At 35.0% G+C, this 16,047-nt stretch overlaps 1 protein-coding gene across 9 annotated transcripts in view; it reads left to right on the forward strand.

The window, feature by feature from the left end:
- The window catches only part of PUM2 (pumilio RNA binding family member 2), a 121,436-nt gene that overhangs the window by 22,212 nt on the left and 83,177 nt on the right, over positions 1-16,047 (forward strand). For 6 of the 9 annotated variants that reach the window (XM_055540856.1, XM_055540859.1, XM_055540863.1 and 3 more), the window contains exons 2-3: positions 6,389-6,457; positions 14,078-14,186. In XM_055540856.1, coding sequence (XP_055396831.1) covers positions 6,407-6,457; positions 14,078-14,186 — 160 coding nt within the window. In that variant the 5' untranslated portion in view covers positions 6,389-6,406. Of the gene's footprint in view, positions 1-6,388; positions 6,458-7,370; positions 7,496-8,366; positions 8,438-10,481; positions 10,632-14,077; positions 14,200-16,047 lie in introns of those variants that run through there. The other 3 variants (XM_055540861.1, XM_055540862.1, XM_055540858.1) reach the window with 3 other exon arrangements.

The raw sequence follows: 16,047 nt of genomic DNA on the forward strand, positions 1-16,047 counted from the left end.
GCAAAAAAATAAAATGGACCCTTCCCCGATATAGGAAATTTTAAAGAAACAATGGAAGTCAAAGATGGTTTGAGCAGACTATACTAGACATTAAAGTGAATTGTTCACGGTTAGATGTAGAACTTTGATTGCATGACTGAGAAATGTAGGACACATTTGGTCCGAGATTCCCTTTACTTACAATTGGGGTCCCTCCAAAATACATTTATGAATGTACAGTTGTTCATCAGTATCTGCAGGGCATTGTTCCAGGGGCCTCCCTAGCCCAATACCAACGTCTGAAGATGCTCAAGTTCCTTATGCAAAGTGGTGTGGTATTTGCATATAAGCTGTGTGCACACTGCTGCTGCTGCTAAGTCGCTTCAGTCGTGTCCGACTCTGTGCGACCCCATAGACGGCAGCCCACCAGGCTCCTCCATCCCTGGGATTCTCCAGGCAAGAACACTGGAGTGGGTTGCCATTTCCTTCTCCAATAGGGTGTACTTTAAATCATCTCTAGATTACTTATAATATCTGTTACAATGTCAGTGTTACGTAAATAGGTGCCAGCGCTCAGGGAATTTGATTTTGGGAACTCTCTGGAATTTTTTTCATACTTTTGATCCCTGGTTGGTGAAACAAGCAGATGTGGATGGATATGGAGGGCCAGCTGTAGATGCTGGGTGATAAAAGAGTGCTTTGATCTCGAACTTCTGTTTTAAATCCATGTCATGATGGTATGGCTAGAGATATTTATTATAGTTAGGTATTGGATGTGCATGTATATAGTTCATCTAACTATTATGTCATCAAACCCATAATGAAATTTTTGCTTTAAGTGGGGGTATATATTTTGAAGAGATAAAGAGGAAAAAAAAATAGTCCTTTGTACTTATTATGCACATACTTAGCATTTCTGGTGCTCTTCCTTCCTGATAATCTGAATTTCCATCTGATATCCTTTCCCTTTAGCTTAAGAATTTTTAAAGGACTTTCTGAGGTGGAAATCTGTTTAGCAGGTTTTTTTCTTTTTAATCTATAAATGTCTTTTAACCTTTATTCTTAAAGGATATTTTCACCAGATAAAAATTCTAGGTTAGCATTTTTTCTTCTTTCAGCCCTCTAAAGTCTGATCCTTTTTATTCTGGTTTCCATTGCTTCTAGTGTGAAGTCAGTGGTCATTCATCATTTTTCCCCATTTTGTAATTTTTTTCTCTGTCTGCCTTCAGGATTTTCTCTTTGTTCATCACTTTTCACTGCATAGGGGTGAGGTTTTGTTTTTGTTTTTCCTATTTATTGTGCGTGGAGTTCATTGAGCATCGTGAATCTGTAAATTTTGCTTTCATCAAATACAAGGGGATTTCTGGCCATTATTTCTTCAAATAATTTTTCCACCTCATTAATTATTTCTCTTTCCTTTTTTTCCCCTTGTCAGATTGGAAATACTATTGATCTGTGTTCAAATTCACTATTTTCAACTTACTGTTAAGTGATCAACTATCAGTCCTAAAGGAAATGAACCCTGAATATTCATTGGAAGGACTGATGGTGAAGCTCCACTTCTTTAGCCACCTGATATGAAGAGCTGACTCACTGGAGAAAACCCTGATGCTGGGAACGGTTGAGGGCAGCAGGAGAAGGGGGTGACAGAAGATGAGATGGATAGCATGGTTGAATAGCATCACCAACTTAATGGACCTGAGTTTAAGCAAACTGTGGGAGATAGTGAAGAACAGGGAAGCCAGGCGTGCTGCAGTCCATGGGGTCAGACAGAGTCAGAGACAACTTAGCAGCTGAACAACAGCAACTGTTAAGTGCAGCCAGTGAAATTTTTAAAAGATATTTTTCAGTTTTAGAAGGTCCATTTGATATAGTTTTGCTTTTTTCTTTGTGCTGGAATTTATTTTTTCATTTATTAGTGTGTTTTCCTTTCATCTTTGAGCACAGTTATAATAGTTATTTTAAGATCTTTGCTAATTCTAACCTCTAGGTCATCTTGGGGTTGGTCTTTTATTAGTTGACTTTTTCCTTAGTCAAGGTCACACGTTCCTGTTTTTCTGTGTGTCTAGTAATTTTGGATTGTGTTTTAGTCTTTATGATTGTTTTTCTTCTCATGGAACTCAAACCCCAAATTTCCATAACTTCTGTGGACATCAGCAGCAGACATTTCTCCTTAGTCCTTTTATCCATAATTGGGCTGCTTGGAGTCAGCCCCACACAAATGCAGTTCGGGGATTGTTTAAACATCTGAGTTGAATTTATGCACAAAATTCAGTTCTAGACTATCCTCCAGTTATTTTCCATTGCCTTCAATTTGTTTTTTTATTTTTTTCAGTTGTTTATTTACTAAGTCGTGTCCAACTCTTGTGACCCCATTGACTATAGCCCGTCAGGCTCCTCTGTCTGTGGGATTTCCCAGGCAAGAATACTGGAGTGGATTACCCTTTCCTTTTCCAGGAGATTTCTGACCCAGAGATTGAACCCACGTCTCCTGCATTGGCAGGTGACTTCTTTACCACTGCCACTAGGAAAGCCCATTTTGTCCAGAGTTAAATGCAGGAGGTTTTGGCCTGATAGGAGCTACTCTTCCAATTACCAGAAAATGGGACTGATTTAAATTCTTTGAGGACAGTGACCATATTTTAATTCATTCTTTTCTCTGTAAAATCTTGCACATTGAATATGCCCAGTAAAAGCTTGTTAATGGAAGGATGAATAAAGTTATCACTTTCTAAGAACTGTTAATGAATCCAGCTCTTCTAGCAAGTTAAGAGAAAAGGATGGCCTGTTTGCTATCCATATATCTTCCATGTATCTTCTTTGATGTAATACCTGTTTAGATCTTTTGCCCATTTTTTAATTGGGTTGTTCTCTTATTTTTCGTAAAGAGTTTTAAGTATATCTGGGACACAAATCCTGTATCTGACATGATTTGCATATATTTTCCTCCTATTTGTAGTTTGTTTTTTCTTTCTCTTTATCAGCATCTTTTGTAGAACATTTTTTTATTGCTGACGTCAAGTTTTTAGACATAAGTTTTTCTTTTGTGGACTCTGCTTTTGATGTTGATCTAAAAACTCACTACCAAATGCAGGGTCACACAGCTTTGCTGTTTTCCTAGAAGTTTGATAATGTTAAGTGTTGCATTTAGGTGTATGATCCATTTTGAGTTATTTTTTATATCATGGTGTGTGTTTAAGTTCATATTTTTTGCATATGGACATCCAGTTGTTCACGTACCATTTGATGAAACAATTGAAGAATTTTCTAATAGCTAACTTTTGAATGCTTATGTAACCAGACTTTTGTTTTATAATGCCTAATTCACTTTTCACAGCATGCCGTGTGGAAGCTGCTGCTGCTATTTTTCCATACAGAAATAGAGAAAAAATAATTTAGGTTAGTTGTTTAGAGTTACAGAACTACTACCTGTCAAAACTGTAATTTGAATCCAGTTCTCTCCCCTTCTAAGCCACATTAAGGAGAAGTTAAGGATTAAAATATGAGATTCATATGTTCAGAGTACAATTTAGAAAAATGGTAGCTTATCACATTTTGGAGACTAGATTGTAGGGTGGGAAGATAGAAGATTGCAAGAGATGGTGGTGGTCTGACCAACCAGACAACTGAAAATTAGATTTAAATAAGGTAGGAGGTTGACTTTAGTGATTGGATATTGGTGTAAGAAAGGAAATAATTTATAAGTGTAGAATACAGAAGAGTAAGATTGGAATTTCCTATGGTACCTCCAGGGAATGGAAGAAAGGAAATACTTGGAAATACTGAAGAGGAGAGCGAGTTGGTGTATAAATACAAACTGGGAGTGAAGTCCTGTGGATATACCATTTAAGTATCAAAGCACGTAGAGTGGATGAGATTGCCTGGGCTAAAGAGTAGAATTCTGAGGAACACTGACATTTATGAGTTGAGTAGACAAATAGGAGTTTGCGAAGAAGCCTGAGGAGAAGTAACTAGACACATAAGAAAGTAAAAAGAATTGTAAGAGAATGCCTAACATCAGAACAGCCTTATAAGAAGAGAGGAAATGCATTGTAATATCAAATACTATGGAATTGTAAAGAGAGAGAACTGACTGGGAAAAATACTAAATAGGATTACATTGTAAGGCTCCAGAGTTTGAAGGCTGTAAATTTGTACTGGCTTCAGTTTTGAATCATTTTCTCCAGCGGTACTTAACATTAGCAGGCAAAGAGACTATGACTTAAGAACACATTGTCACATGAATGGTAAAAAGCAGTTTAAACTGTTAGAAATGGAAAAAGAAAAATATGCTGTAGTTTTAGTTTGAGGAGAAGGGAAAACAATTATTCTTGTTTTAAATTATGGTTGATTTACATTATTAGTTTCAGGTGTACAGCATAGTGATTGATTATGTTTATAAATTATACTGCATTGAAAGTTACTACAAGATAACGACTAATTGCCTGTGCTGTGCAGTATATCCTTGTTGCTTATCTATTTTATACATAGTAGTTTGTATCTCTTAATCTTAGACCCCTAATTTGCATCCCCCCTTTCCTTTGGTAACCAGTAATTTGTATCTGTGAGCTTGTTTCTGCTTTGCATATATATTCATTTGTATTATTTTTAAAATTTCACATATAAGTGATATCATGCAATACTTTCTGTGACTTACTTCCCTAAGCATAATACTCTCAGGTTCATCCACATTGCTGCAAATGGCAGAATTTTGTTCTTTTTATGATTGAGTAATAATCCATTGTGTGTAAACACCACATGTTTTTAATCCATTTATGTGTTGATAGGCATTTCGGTTGCTTCCATGTTTTGGCTATTGTAAATAGTGCTTCTATGAACATTGGGATACATGTATCTTTTCAAATTAGTATTTTTTAGTTAGATACCCAGGAGTGCAATTGCTGGATCATATGGTGGTTCTATTTTTAGCGTTTTGAGGAGCCAACATACTGTTTCCCTAGTGGCGGCTGTACCGGTTTACGTTTCCACCAACAGTGTACAAGGCTTCCCTTTTCTCCACATCCTCTCCAACATTTGTTATTTGTAGATTTTTTGATGACAGCCATTCTGATAATTGTGAGGTGATATCTCATTTTGATTTGCATTTTTCTAATAATAGGTGGTATTGAAAATCTTTTCATGTGCCTGTTAACCACCTGTATTTCTTCTTTGAAAAAATGTCTATTCAGGTCTTCTGCCCATTATTTGATTTGAGGTGTAGGGTTTTTTTTTTGTTTGCAGGGGGTGGGTTTTGGTGTTTATGTGTGGTGTATGAGCTGTTTGTTTGGGATATTAACCCCTTGTCAGTCATATTATTTGCAAATATTTTTCTCCCATTCTGTTGGTTGTCTTCTCAGTTTGTCGATTTTCCTGTACAAAAAGCTTTTAATTAGATCCCATTTGTTTATTTCTGCTTTTATTTTGTCTTAGGAGACAGATCCAAAAAATACTGCTGTGATTTATGTCAGAGTGTTCTGCCAGTGTTCTCTTCCAAGAGTTTTATGGTCTCAAGTCTTACATTTAGGTCTTTAATCCATTTTTAGCTCATTTTTTATGTGATATGAGATAATATTCTAACCTCATTGTTTCATGTGTAACCAACTGTCCAGTTTTCCCAGCTTGTTAAAGAGACTGTCTTCTTTCCATTGTATACTCTTGCCTCCTTTGTTGTAGATTAATTGGCTGTAAGTGCATGGGTTTATTTCTGGGCTCTTTATTCTGTTCCATTGATCTCTGTTTTTATTTTTGTGCCATTTCCATGCTGTTTTGCTAATTGTAGGGAAAGGAATTGTTTTTAAGGGAACTTTTGAATATTAAAAAATATCAAAGCTGATTAATTTTTTATCATTGGTATAAGATCTACAAATAATTTTGAGAAATTTTGAAAACTGAAAAAAGTAGTACAAAGTAATAATTTTGTAATAGGAACTACAACATTTTTTTAAAAAGAAGATAACTGTTGGGACTTCCCTGATGGTGCAGGGAAGATTCTGGGCTGGTTAAGACTCTGTGCTTCCACTGCAGGGGGTCAGGGTTCAGTCCCTGATCTGGAAACTAAGATCCCACATGCCTCATGGCACAGCCACACACAAAAAAGATAACTGTATTGTAGTTCTTGAGCTCACTTTTTCTGTTCTTTACTTCCCATGTATTCCTTTGCTCAAGAAACTAGTAGCGATTCCTTTTGGCACTCAGAATAATCCAAGAACCCTTAAACCTCCTGGTTTTCCCACAAATTTTAGTGTTGATTGCTATGGTGCTCTATTTAGGAAAACCTGTCTTTATAGAGAAGTGTATTCTTGTCCATCTCAGCTCATACTGTAACATCAGTAATAGCAGAATGTAATATAAAAATAGTTGATGCAGTCTAAGATTTTTTTTTCCTAATTTTGTTTTTGTTATTCAACAGGTTTGATCTGTGGATGAAATGAATCATGATTTTCAAGCTCTTGCATTAGAATCTCGGGGAATGGGAGAGGTAAATATTTATGAATACTAAGGATGTGCATCTCACTTTGAGTCTTTGAGCCATTGAAACTTGTTTATTAACTGTAAATCTTTTGAAAATAGTGGCGATATCTTCCAAATGATGTGGGCTTTTAAAATCTATAGTTGTGGAAGTCTCGGCCTTTTTTTTTTTTTAACTTTTAGCAGTAATGTTAGTGGGATTATTGTGTCTAGTTGATTTGATTGACCCGGTTAGATAATGTCATATTTTAGTAATGGATTGTAATAACTTTGATCAGAAAAGAGCTCTCCTTGATCTTTGTCCTGCTGTTTTATATATGTATGCTATGTTTGCTTGAGCCACACTTAATTGTTCACTATTCTCTCACAAAAATTTCTCCTTGTTCATTGTTTGCTTAATAAACTTCTAATCCTCTGCAGGACTCTGCTGAAAAAAGGCTCTTTATCTGTTTGCTATTTGCAGTAAAATTAATTACTTCATCTGATTTCTCATGGATCTTTATACATACTTTTATTATAATACTGGTTACAGTGTATTCATTTTATATTAGTCTTTTCTGTAGATTGTTATAGCTTTGAATGACTAGCACACAGTGAGCACTCCTAATACTTTGGATTTTATCAGTCCTGTTTTATGATTTTCATTGGGGCATCCCATTTAACTTCATCATTACATAATTTAAGGCATCAAAAATACTTAGTTTTCCATATACCTAAATGACTATATAGAAAACTTTGATTATGAAAACCCTTGTCACATTTTTGATTTGTCATTTTCTGTAGTACTAACATAGTGTGGACTTTGATAATAGAAAATAACCATGAACAGACCTAAGATGTATAATTAACTGCTTGCTCCTGGAGATTATTTTACTTTGGTAGACCTTCATGAGACTCACTCCATCCAATGCTGTGCTCTTCAGATGCAGAAAAAGAGTCCAGTCACTCCTCTGGGCCACAAGAGGGCACCCTGCAGCTAGCTAACCCTCCCCTTCTTCAGAACAGCGTTTTCCAAAGAGTTTGTCATTTTCAGAGGACTGATTTAAGGGTGAGTTAAGGCGCTTAAGCATAAGTATTGCCAAAGTAAACTTGTTAGTCCAGTGCTTAACGTAAAACTCTGGGCCCTAAGAAAATTTGAAGAAGAAATAATTTTTTAGTTAAAAGTAGACCTTGTAGCCTCACTGCAGTGCAGTGGCTGCTTAGGCCTTGTTTACACTCTGGGTGAACAAAAAGAAACAGTTCAAAGGGCTTTTGTTTTTTTTCTTGTTACTTGTTTTCTTTGGTCTTTAGAAAGTAGGATAACATATCTTAAAAGCAAGTTTGAACAGTGTTTCAGCCTAGTCTGTAACAGACTTGAACTTACTTTTTTTTTAATATCAAATAGAGTCACACCCTTACCTTAATTCTGTTTAGATCCTACAACACTTTACTTTCCAGATCTACATTGAGTATGTATTTACAAATTGACTTTTTTCCTCCCTTTCTAAGTAGTAGTTGATAAACCCAAAGACATTTTTGCAGTTTTAAAAAGGGTGTCATGATCAGAAGTAGTACAGAGAGTTCAGTTATTTGGGGGATAAGTGGAGGGGTATTTGAGGTTTCTGGGGAAAAGAGGCTGGGTTTTTAAATGATCTAAAGCTTAAATCCAGGCTTTTCTTAGTGGAAATGTCAGATATACAGAATAAAAGTGGTTAGGGTTAGGCTGTCTGGTTTTTTGGCAGGTAGTTAGAAGGTCATGCTTCTGTGACCATCTAGTAAAAATGTATTTTTTTTAATAAGCTGTTATTCACTAATTAAGTTTTTTTCTTAACAGTTTACCAGCTAATTCTGTTACTCTAAGAGATAGTGAGAAACCTTTTGAGGTTTCTGTCTTTGGGTTCCCTCTCCCACAAGCCTTTCTATCTTTCCTCATCTCACAGGCAGCAGGGAACCTTCTGGGATTTCCTTCTTTGCCTGTCTCTCTCTCACCAGTCTTCTCCTTCCCTGACAGGTGAGGCTTGTTGTTTTATGCCAGAATTCATTCATTGTAATGAACTAAAAGCAGGCTTGAGTTTTCTAGAATTGCTTATTTATTTTTTCAATGCAAAATTCTTTCCTAATATATTGCCCTATCTTGACTTTTTTTTTCAAATAAAGCTTTACTTATTTATTATGTCTTAAGTTGTAAATCTAATGTACAGAGCACTGCATTGCATATAGGGTTATTTCCAAATGTATTGGGTTATGTAGATCATGATAGCTTTTACTGACTCATCATCAGAAGGACAGTTTCTTCTGGTTGTTCATCCAAAATAGGAATAGCTTTGTAATCATCCATTCATAAACTCATCCTTTCCAATTTTTTCCATAGCACATTTTTGCCAGAAAGCCCCAATTTGTATTATGTCACATGGCTTAAAAAGAGCAAAGCTAACCCATAGGAGGTTGAACTCATTTTCATTAGTATGTTGTTTTAAAACTATACTGCTGCTGCTACTGCTAAGTCGCTTCAGTCGTGTCCGACTCTGTGAGACCCCATAGATGGCAGCCCACCAGGCTCCCCTGTCCCTGGGATTCTCCAAGCAAGAACACTGGAGTGGGTTGCCATTTCCTTCTCCAATGCAGCAAGGTGAAAAGTGAAAGTGAGACACATACCTACCTATTTTTATATATAAAACTTAACAGGAATCCAGTGTGTGAGTGAGTATATATACATACACTTTTAAATAAGAAAAAGAGGCTCCTGCCTGAAATTCTTTAGGGAACCCAACATCTAACTTTAAATCATTGAGTTAATGTGTTTTGGGGGAGTATTTCATAGCTTAGTATGGCAAAACTCTCTCCTTTCTTTTCTGACACAGTAATATTTAAAGAAAACATTAAAGAAAATTTCTGTAGTAAGATCCCAGGTAGTATGGTGAAGTGGAAAACATATCAGAAAGAAGATTAAGGAGACTTCCCTTTTCTCTTAGGTCTATCACTAGTGCTATTTGACCTTGAGAAAGATTGACTCTTTGAAGGTAGTAATAAGAATAGTATTTGTATGAGTCACATATGTCTCTCAAATGCTCTGATCTGAGATGTTAGGGATAACTGGAGTGGAAACCAGCTGATTATGCTATGCTAAGTCACTTCAGTCGTGTCCGACTCTGTGCGACCCCATAGACGGCAGCCCACCAGGCTCCGCCATCCCTGGGATCCTCCAGGCAAGAATACCGGAGTGGGTTGCCATTTCCTTCTCCAATGCATGAAAGTGAAAAGTGAAAGTGAAGTCGCTCAGTCGTGTCCGACTCCTAGCGACCCCATGGACTGCAGCCCACCAGGCTCCTCTGTCCATGGGATTTGCCCAGCAAGAGTACTGGAATGGGTTGCCAATGCCTTCTCCGAGCTGATTATAGTTATGTCTGTAAATTCCTATCTTAGCCATTCTGTCTTGAACTTTATCCGCTCTAATTAATACCTACATTATATGGTCTGAATATCATGATAATATCTGAAGCTTTTATTTTTTTCATTATGGTTATTGTGGCCTAATAACTGGATATTTTTAGAATACTGATAAATTAGACTACTATTGGAAAGAAACGTCTTCTGTGGTAGTTAAGTGTAAAGAATATGGGCTTTGTAATTAAGCAGTTATGGATTCAATTCCTAATGCTGCCTAACTGGCTATACATGTATGTAATATTATATGTAATCTTGGACAGTTTACTTAATCTCTGATTCTGTGTCCTTATGCAAAATATAACTATTAGGCAACTTAAGTGTAGTTTCATGGTCCCCCTAGGATACTCAAACTAAAAAAGAAGGCAAACAGCTATAGACAAGATATTTGTAATGAATGTTATTATAATCATTTAAAATAATCAGCCAGTTAAATGTTACTGGACAGCATGTTATTCATGTTTGGTAATATTAAGATTCATACTTTTGGTCGTGAAGATATTTACTACTTATTTTGGCATATGCTCAATGCTGTTCTAAATAGTTTATTTATGTTCTTGTATTCTAACCTCATAGACACTCTAAAACAGTAGCTTTATTATTATCCTTACTTTTCAGATGAAGAAACTGAGGCTGAGTTAATTATCTGGCCCAGTACAATGTAATAATGCTTGAACAACAGATTGAAGTCTTGACTGTTTGCAGTACTGCTTCCCATTGGAAGTGATGACATCTAATAATATTTGCTGTGATATTAAGAGGTATTGAGAATGTAAAAGATTTGAGAGTAGTGTGATTTGAAAACATTAAGTATTAATATCTTTTATTAACAGAGAGGACTAAAGTCTGGAAAAGCACCATTCTGCACTTCTAGAGAACTCCCTTGTAGCTTTTGTTTCCTACATGCCTAATTGTTAGCCTCTGTACCTTGTATTAATTTCCATTGTAAATAGAGTCACCTTATATCCTGATTTGTTCAGACAGTCCAGATACATGTTTTCGTGGCATAATTGTTACTAGTGCTCTCTTTCTCAAACTGTCCCAGTTTGGATGTTATATGAACACTATAATGTAGACATAGAGCCCTGAAGTTCTCTTAATTTTTAGAATTACGTTAATTTTTTTGGTTTGGTGATTTTACCTGACAATTTGTATTAGAAAAATCTAACGTGTAAGTGTAACTCATAGTATAAATTCTAGCAATAATTTTATTTATTACTTATTTTGAAGTAGTATAGTGGTTTACTAGAGTGTTGACTGATTTCTTTGGAGATGAAAAGGGCAAGGCATAAGTGCTTCTTTAAAGAAAGAACTAATGAAATGGTGGATAGTGGGGATTTGAATCTGTATGTCCACCTAATCATTTCTGAGTTGGAAAGACAGGAGAGTATTTTCTTGACAAGAAATACCAAGTTGTTTGACCTTGGTTTAGAGCTTTTGAGAATTAGGGAAGTAATATGAAGCAGTATTGGATAATGTATTTTACAGATCTTCAAGATCTCTTAGCCTTTTCTGTAATGTGCTTTCCCATTTCTGCTACAGTAAAAGAGTCTCCAGGGGCAAAACACTATTGCTATTCCAACCACTGTACCCCTTAATTTTTTACTTTTTTTTTTTTAAGCTGTTCTATTTATTGCCTTCCCCTATATTTAGTCCATTTTAACTTAATTCTTGGCTAGTAGTTTCTCTAACAATATTTGCAATCAGTGTCTGCATTGTCACAGCTGTCTCTGGAATGGTGATAAAGGCCTTTGTTAGGAGAAGTGTTAATTTTCTTCACTACTAAATTGTTTGTCCATGATAATTTATAAATGCTTGCAAAATGAAGAGATAGTCATAGCACAGTGCTTGGCAGAAAGTAGGCACACTGAATAAGTCCTTGGTGTAGACTCCCCTCCAGGTTTTATAGTTTGAGTGTCAAAGAATTGATCTGTGAACTATTATAGCATTGCATGGAATCTTACCCCAAAAGACTGAAATAGTCTCCTCAAAAAATTCTTATTTCTACTGCCTCACAAGATCAGATTAGTTTGTTTCAGCCGCTTCTATGTCTAATAAATGCTTCTAATTAACTTATTATGACTTCATTTTTGATTACTTATTTGTTATCCTTATTTTAATATTAAAACACTTATCTTTATGAAATATAGGATAAAAATCTTATTCTTATAGGAACCATTTTCTTCTGCCTGAAATGGCTTATTTATACAGTACTTTAAAGGGATTAACTTGGGTTTCACTGTGAATAATTCTTCAATAATTTAAGTATATCAAGAGCAGTGTTTTAGTATTATATTATCATCTTTACATTTTGTTTCAATATTTGCATGAAACTTTATAGTGAGATTTTTTTAAAAATCGGAACAACCAAGGTTGTATTTTACTGGAATCTTTATTAGTATAGATTATTGTTTAAAATGCCTATACTTTAGGGAATTCCCTGGTGGTCCAGCGTGTAGGGCTCTTCGCTGACCTCGGTCGGGTTCAACCCCTGGTCAGGGATCTAGTATCCCACAAGCCACATAGTTGTGGCCAAAATAAATCAACAAAATCTCTTTTAAAATAATAATAGAAATAAAATGTCTGTACTTTAAATACAAATCATTTGCAGCTCAGGAAGATACTAACATGCAAAAGTTTTTTTCTTTTTTTTTAAATAGAGAACTTAGTTTCCTTTAAAATTAACAGTATTTAGTTTAGCAAAAGATCCATAGATTAGGCATACGCCCAAATTGAATCCACCCTGCTCCCCGCAAAAGCTGCTTATTCTGTTTTTGTGTTTGTTTTGGTCGATAGTACTATCATTTACCTTGTTACTCAGATTGTAAAGTTTTATTCTTTTTAATCAGCCTTTTATTTTTGTTTGTATCCTATTGACTCCCCTGAATGTCTCTGAAATCCCTTTTATTTTCTCAGTTTTTTCTGTCAGTGCCCTGTTTCAGTTCTTGTCATCTTGACTCTGTTGTAATTCTCCTGAATGATTTCCTTGCCTCTGGTCTAGAATATCCATTTTTCTTAGAATTTTGAGGTTCCTCATAATCTGCCTAGATAGCTTTCACAGCATCAGCTCCCACATCTGTTCGTCCATCTCACACCCTGTTCTACAAACTGTGTTTTCTCAAGTTGTGCCTTTGTTCATCACTTCTTATGTACTCCCCACCTTCCATTCACACTTTAGATCCCTGACACACACACACAGTCTTATCTCTCAAGACCCCATATAAGTTTCACTAAGTTCATTTTATTATGGGTGTTATATATTTGTGAGCTCTCTGAAGATAAGGTCACCATGCCCTTACGGAGGCAGATACAGGTAATTTAGTATTTTAAGTGTAGCAATAGAAGTATATACAAGCTTAATTATGAGGATCTAATAATTATGGGCTGAAAGGGATGAGTGTCTTACAGATGCTTACTTAAATGTCACATGCATTGTTTAGAAAACCAGTCTGTTCTTTTCAAACAAACATACCCTCAGTCTGGTTCTTCTGAGTGTCAGGAAAGGTAGACAGGAGAGACCTGGATGAATACTATAAAGTCTCATTAGGAATTGACCAAATGTACATTTTTATTAATCATCAAATGGTTATACCAACACAATTTTAAATCCTTCTGTGTGTTACAACATAGGATTGGACACAGGGCTTTGAGATTATCTCAAAAAGTATTTAAGGGTCTTCTTAATGTATCTCTTCCACCATCCTGCTTCCTGCTTTAGGATCAGCAGATTGCTACTATTGAGAACATAGGAAGAATTGTGAAGTTCACCTCAATTGAATTGTTAAGTAAGAAGAAGAATTGTCTGTCATTGAAGCTGTAGGATAGGAGATATTCCAAGGGCAGTACTTGGAAGTAAAGAGAAAACTTTAATCATTTGTATGAATATTTTTATTGTATTATCTGTTTTAAGAAATTTAGTAAGTCTTTTGAAAGAGTTCGTTAAAAATACCACATGACAGTAAAACCATTTGAAAAATGCAGAAGTATGAAGTTGACTTTTCAGGTCTAGAGTTTTTAGAACCAGTATCCAAGCATAAATGGGAAGTTATTATTAACTAGACCAGTTAGGAAACAGGGCACTCTTGAATTTTCGTTAGCATTGAAAACTAACTTGTACCTATTGATGGTAAGTTTGCTTTCTGCTGTGTTTTCGCTTTTTGTAATTAGGATGAAATTTAAATGTAATAATTTTTTCCCTTCCAAATAGCTTTTGCCTACCAAAAAATTTTGGGAACCTGATGATTCAACAAAAGATGGCCAAAAAGGCATATTTCTTGGGGATGATGAATGGAGAGAGACTGCATGGGGAACTTCTCGTAAGTTATTGGTGTATGTGTGAGAGTTCTGGATTTGTTGAATACTTGAATTTTTTTTAAACCCTACTGCTCCCAAACGATACCTGGAGAAACTTTGTGGTATCTTTGAGGATTTCATGTGTCCTCGTAATACACATTTTCTTATGTAAAGTAAGCCATACCTAATGGTTCACTTATTGATTAGAAATGTTTGTCACAGTAAGATTTTATTAAGTTTTATTTGGGGTTAAACTCTGATTATAAAATTCTTAATTTCCATTAAAATATAGGACACAATTTAACCATAGGAATTTTTAAGCTTGAATTGTATCAATGGATAGTGATCTATTAACTGCAGCTCAGACTAGCTTTATTAAACATTAGCCACACCCATAAAGGAAATAAACCCCCATAGTAAGATAGAATTCCCAGAAAGGGAGCAGACTTTGAATGTTTTTGATACCCATAGGAAACAAAGACTGAGGTCCAAGAAATTCTTAAGGGAAAAGGAACTGGAATGTAAGGAGTGTAACTCATGGGGGTGACAGTATTTATTGGTAAATTACAGAGCATACTTATATTCTTAAAATACTACTGATTATATTTTTAAATGTTTCTCAGTAAAATTTGAGATGTACATGTGAAACTTTCAACATGTATTTAACAAATAAGATTCCGCTTTATAAGTAAAAGCAGCTTATTAAAACTATACAAGATGATCAAAGTAATATAAAATCAAGTTTCTGGAATTAACTTTCTATTTTGAGTGTAAATTGCCAGGTACTTTTTTTCTCTCTAAATCATTAAGAAGATTTTTAAGTTCTTTACGGTTTTAAATTTTGTTCTTAAAGGTAATTGTTTAAAAGTTAGGAAAAGCTGAAAATTTTTAGTACTATTTACAATCAAAATGGAAACAGATTGAAAACTTTGCTAAATACTAAATTAGACTAAAATACCGGGAATTTTATTTGCCTTCAACCAATATGTAATATAATGTGCCAGTTTTGGAGAATACAAAGATAAATGAGATATGTGATCTCTGCCCTCAGGGAATTTTTTTCCCTGGATTTGTATTAACCTATATAGATTGAACTTATATAATTTAAGTTATTCAGTTATTTGGGCCAGGATACATTTTCTACACAAAAGGCACTTTCTTTGCTAAAACAACATGCTTGAAAATTTGGTTGATAATCATGTTTTGATTTTTGTTTTGAAAGGTAAATGGTTAATTGCTTTATCAGAACCAAATATTTTTAAAAGCATTCCAAAGCAAAACATCTTGAGCACAACATGGTAATGAGAGATACTTTCAAGATGAATGTTAGGGAGATATTTTTGGTATGTTGTATTTGGAAGACAACTGGTACCAACAGTAAAACATTTAAGCAACTGTTTATATACTCCTGATATATCTTTTTAGTGTCAAGTTTATAATTTTAGTTAATTCCTTGTATCACTCCCTCTCCCAACTTTTTTTGTTGTATGGATAAAATTTTGAAGATGAATATAAGTTTTTACCAGGAGACATGAGAAAATTAGAAATGGATGGATTATTTTGTTTACTAAGTAAACATTTATTGAGTGCCAAGCATGTACAAATACGCAAATGACATTCCTTGTCCTAAAAGAATTGTCATTCTACAGTTCTTTCCATGACCACAGGAGATTTTATCATACACATACTTCCTTCTCAGCTGAGCTGAATTATTTCATGTTCAATAAAAATGATTATTAATTTCATTGTGTTCTCCTGGCATCTTTAGGTCTTTGAGCATACTGGTTTCTCTAACCAGAGTGCTTTCCACACCCATTTTCACCTATTTTTTGCTCTCTGTCCTTCATATCACTTCCTTTGGGATTCACTCTAAGACTGGGGAAA

The sequence above is a fragment of the Bubalus kerabau genome, chromosome 11 (assembly GCF_029407905.1).
Source record: "Bubalus kerabau isolate K-KA32 ecotype Philippines breed swamp buffalo chromosome 11, PCC_UOA_SB_1v2, whole genome shotgun sequence".
Taxonomy (NCBI): domain Eukaryota; kingdom Metazoa; phylum Chordata; class Mammalia; order Artiodactyla; family Bovidae; genus Bubalus; species Bubalus kerabau.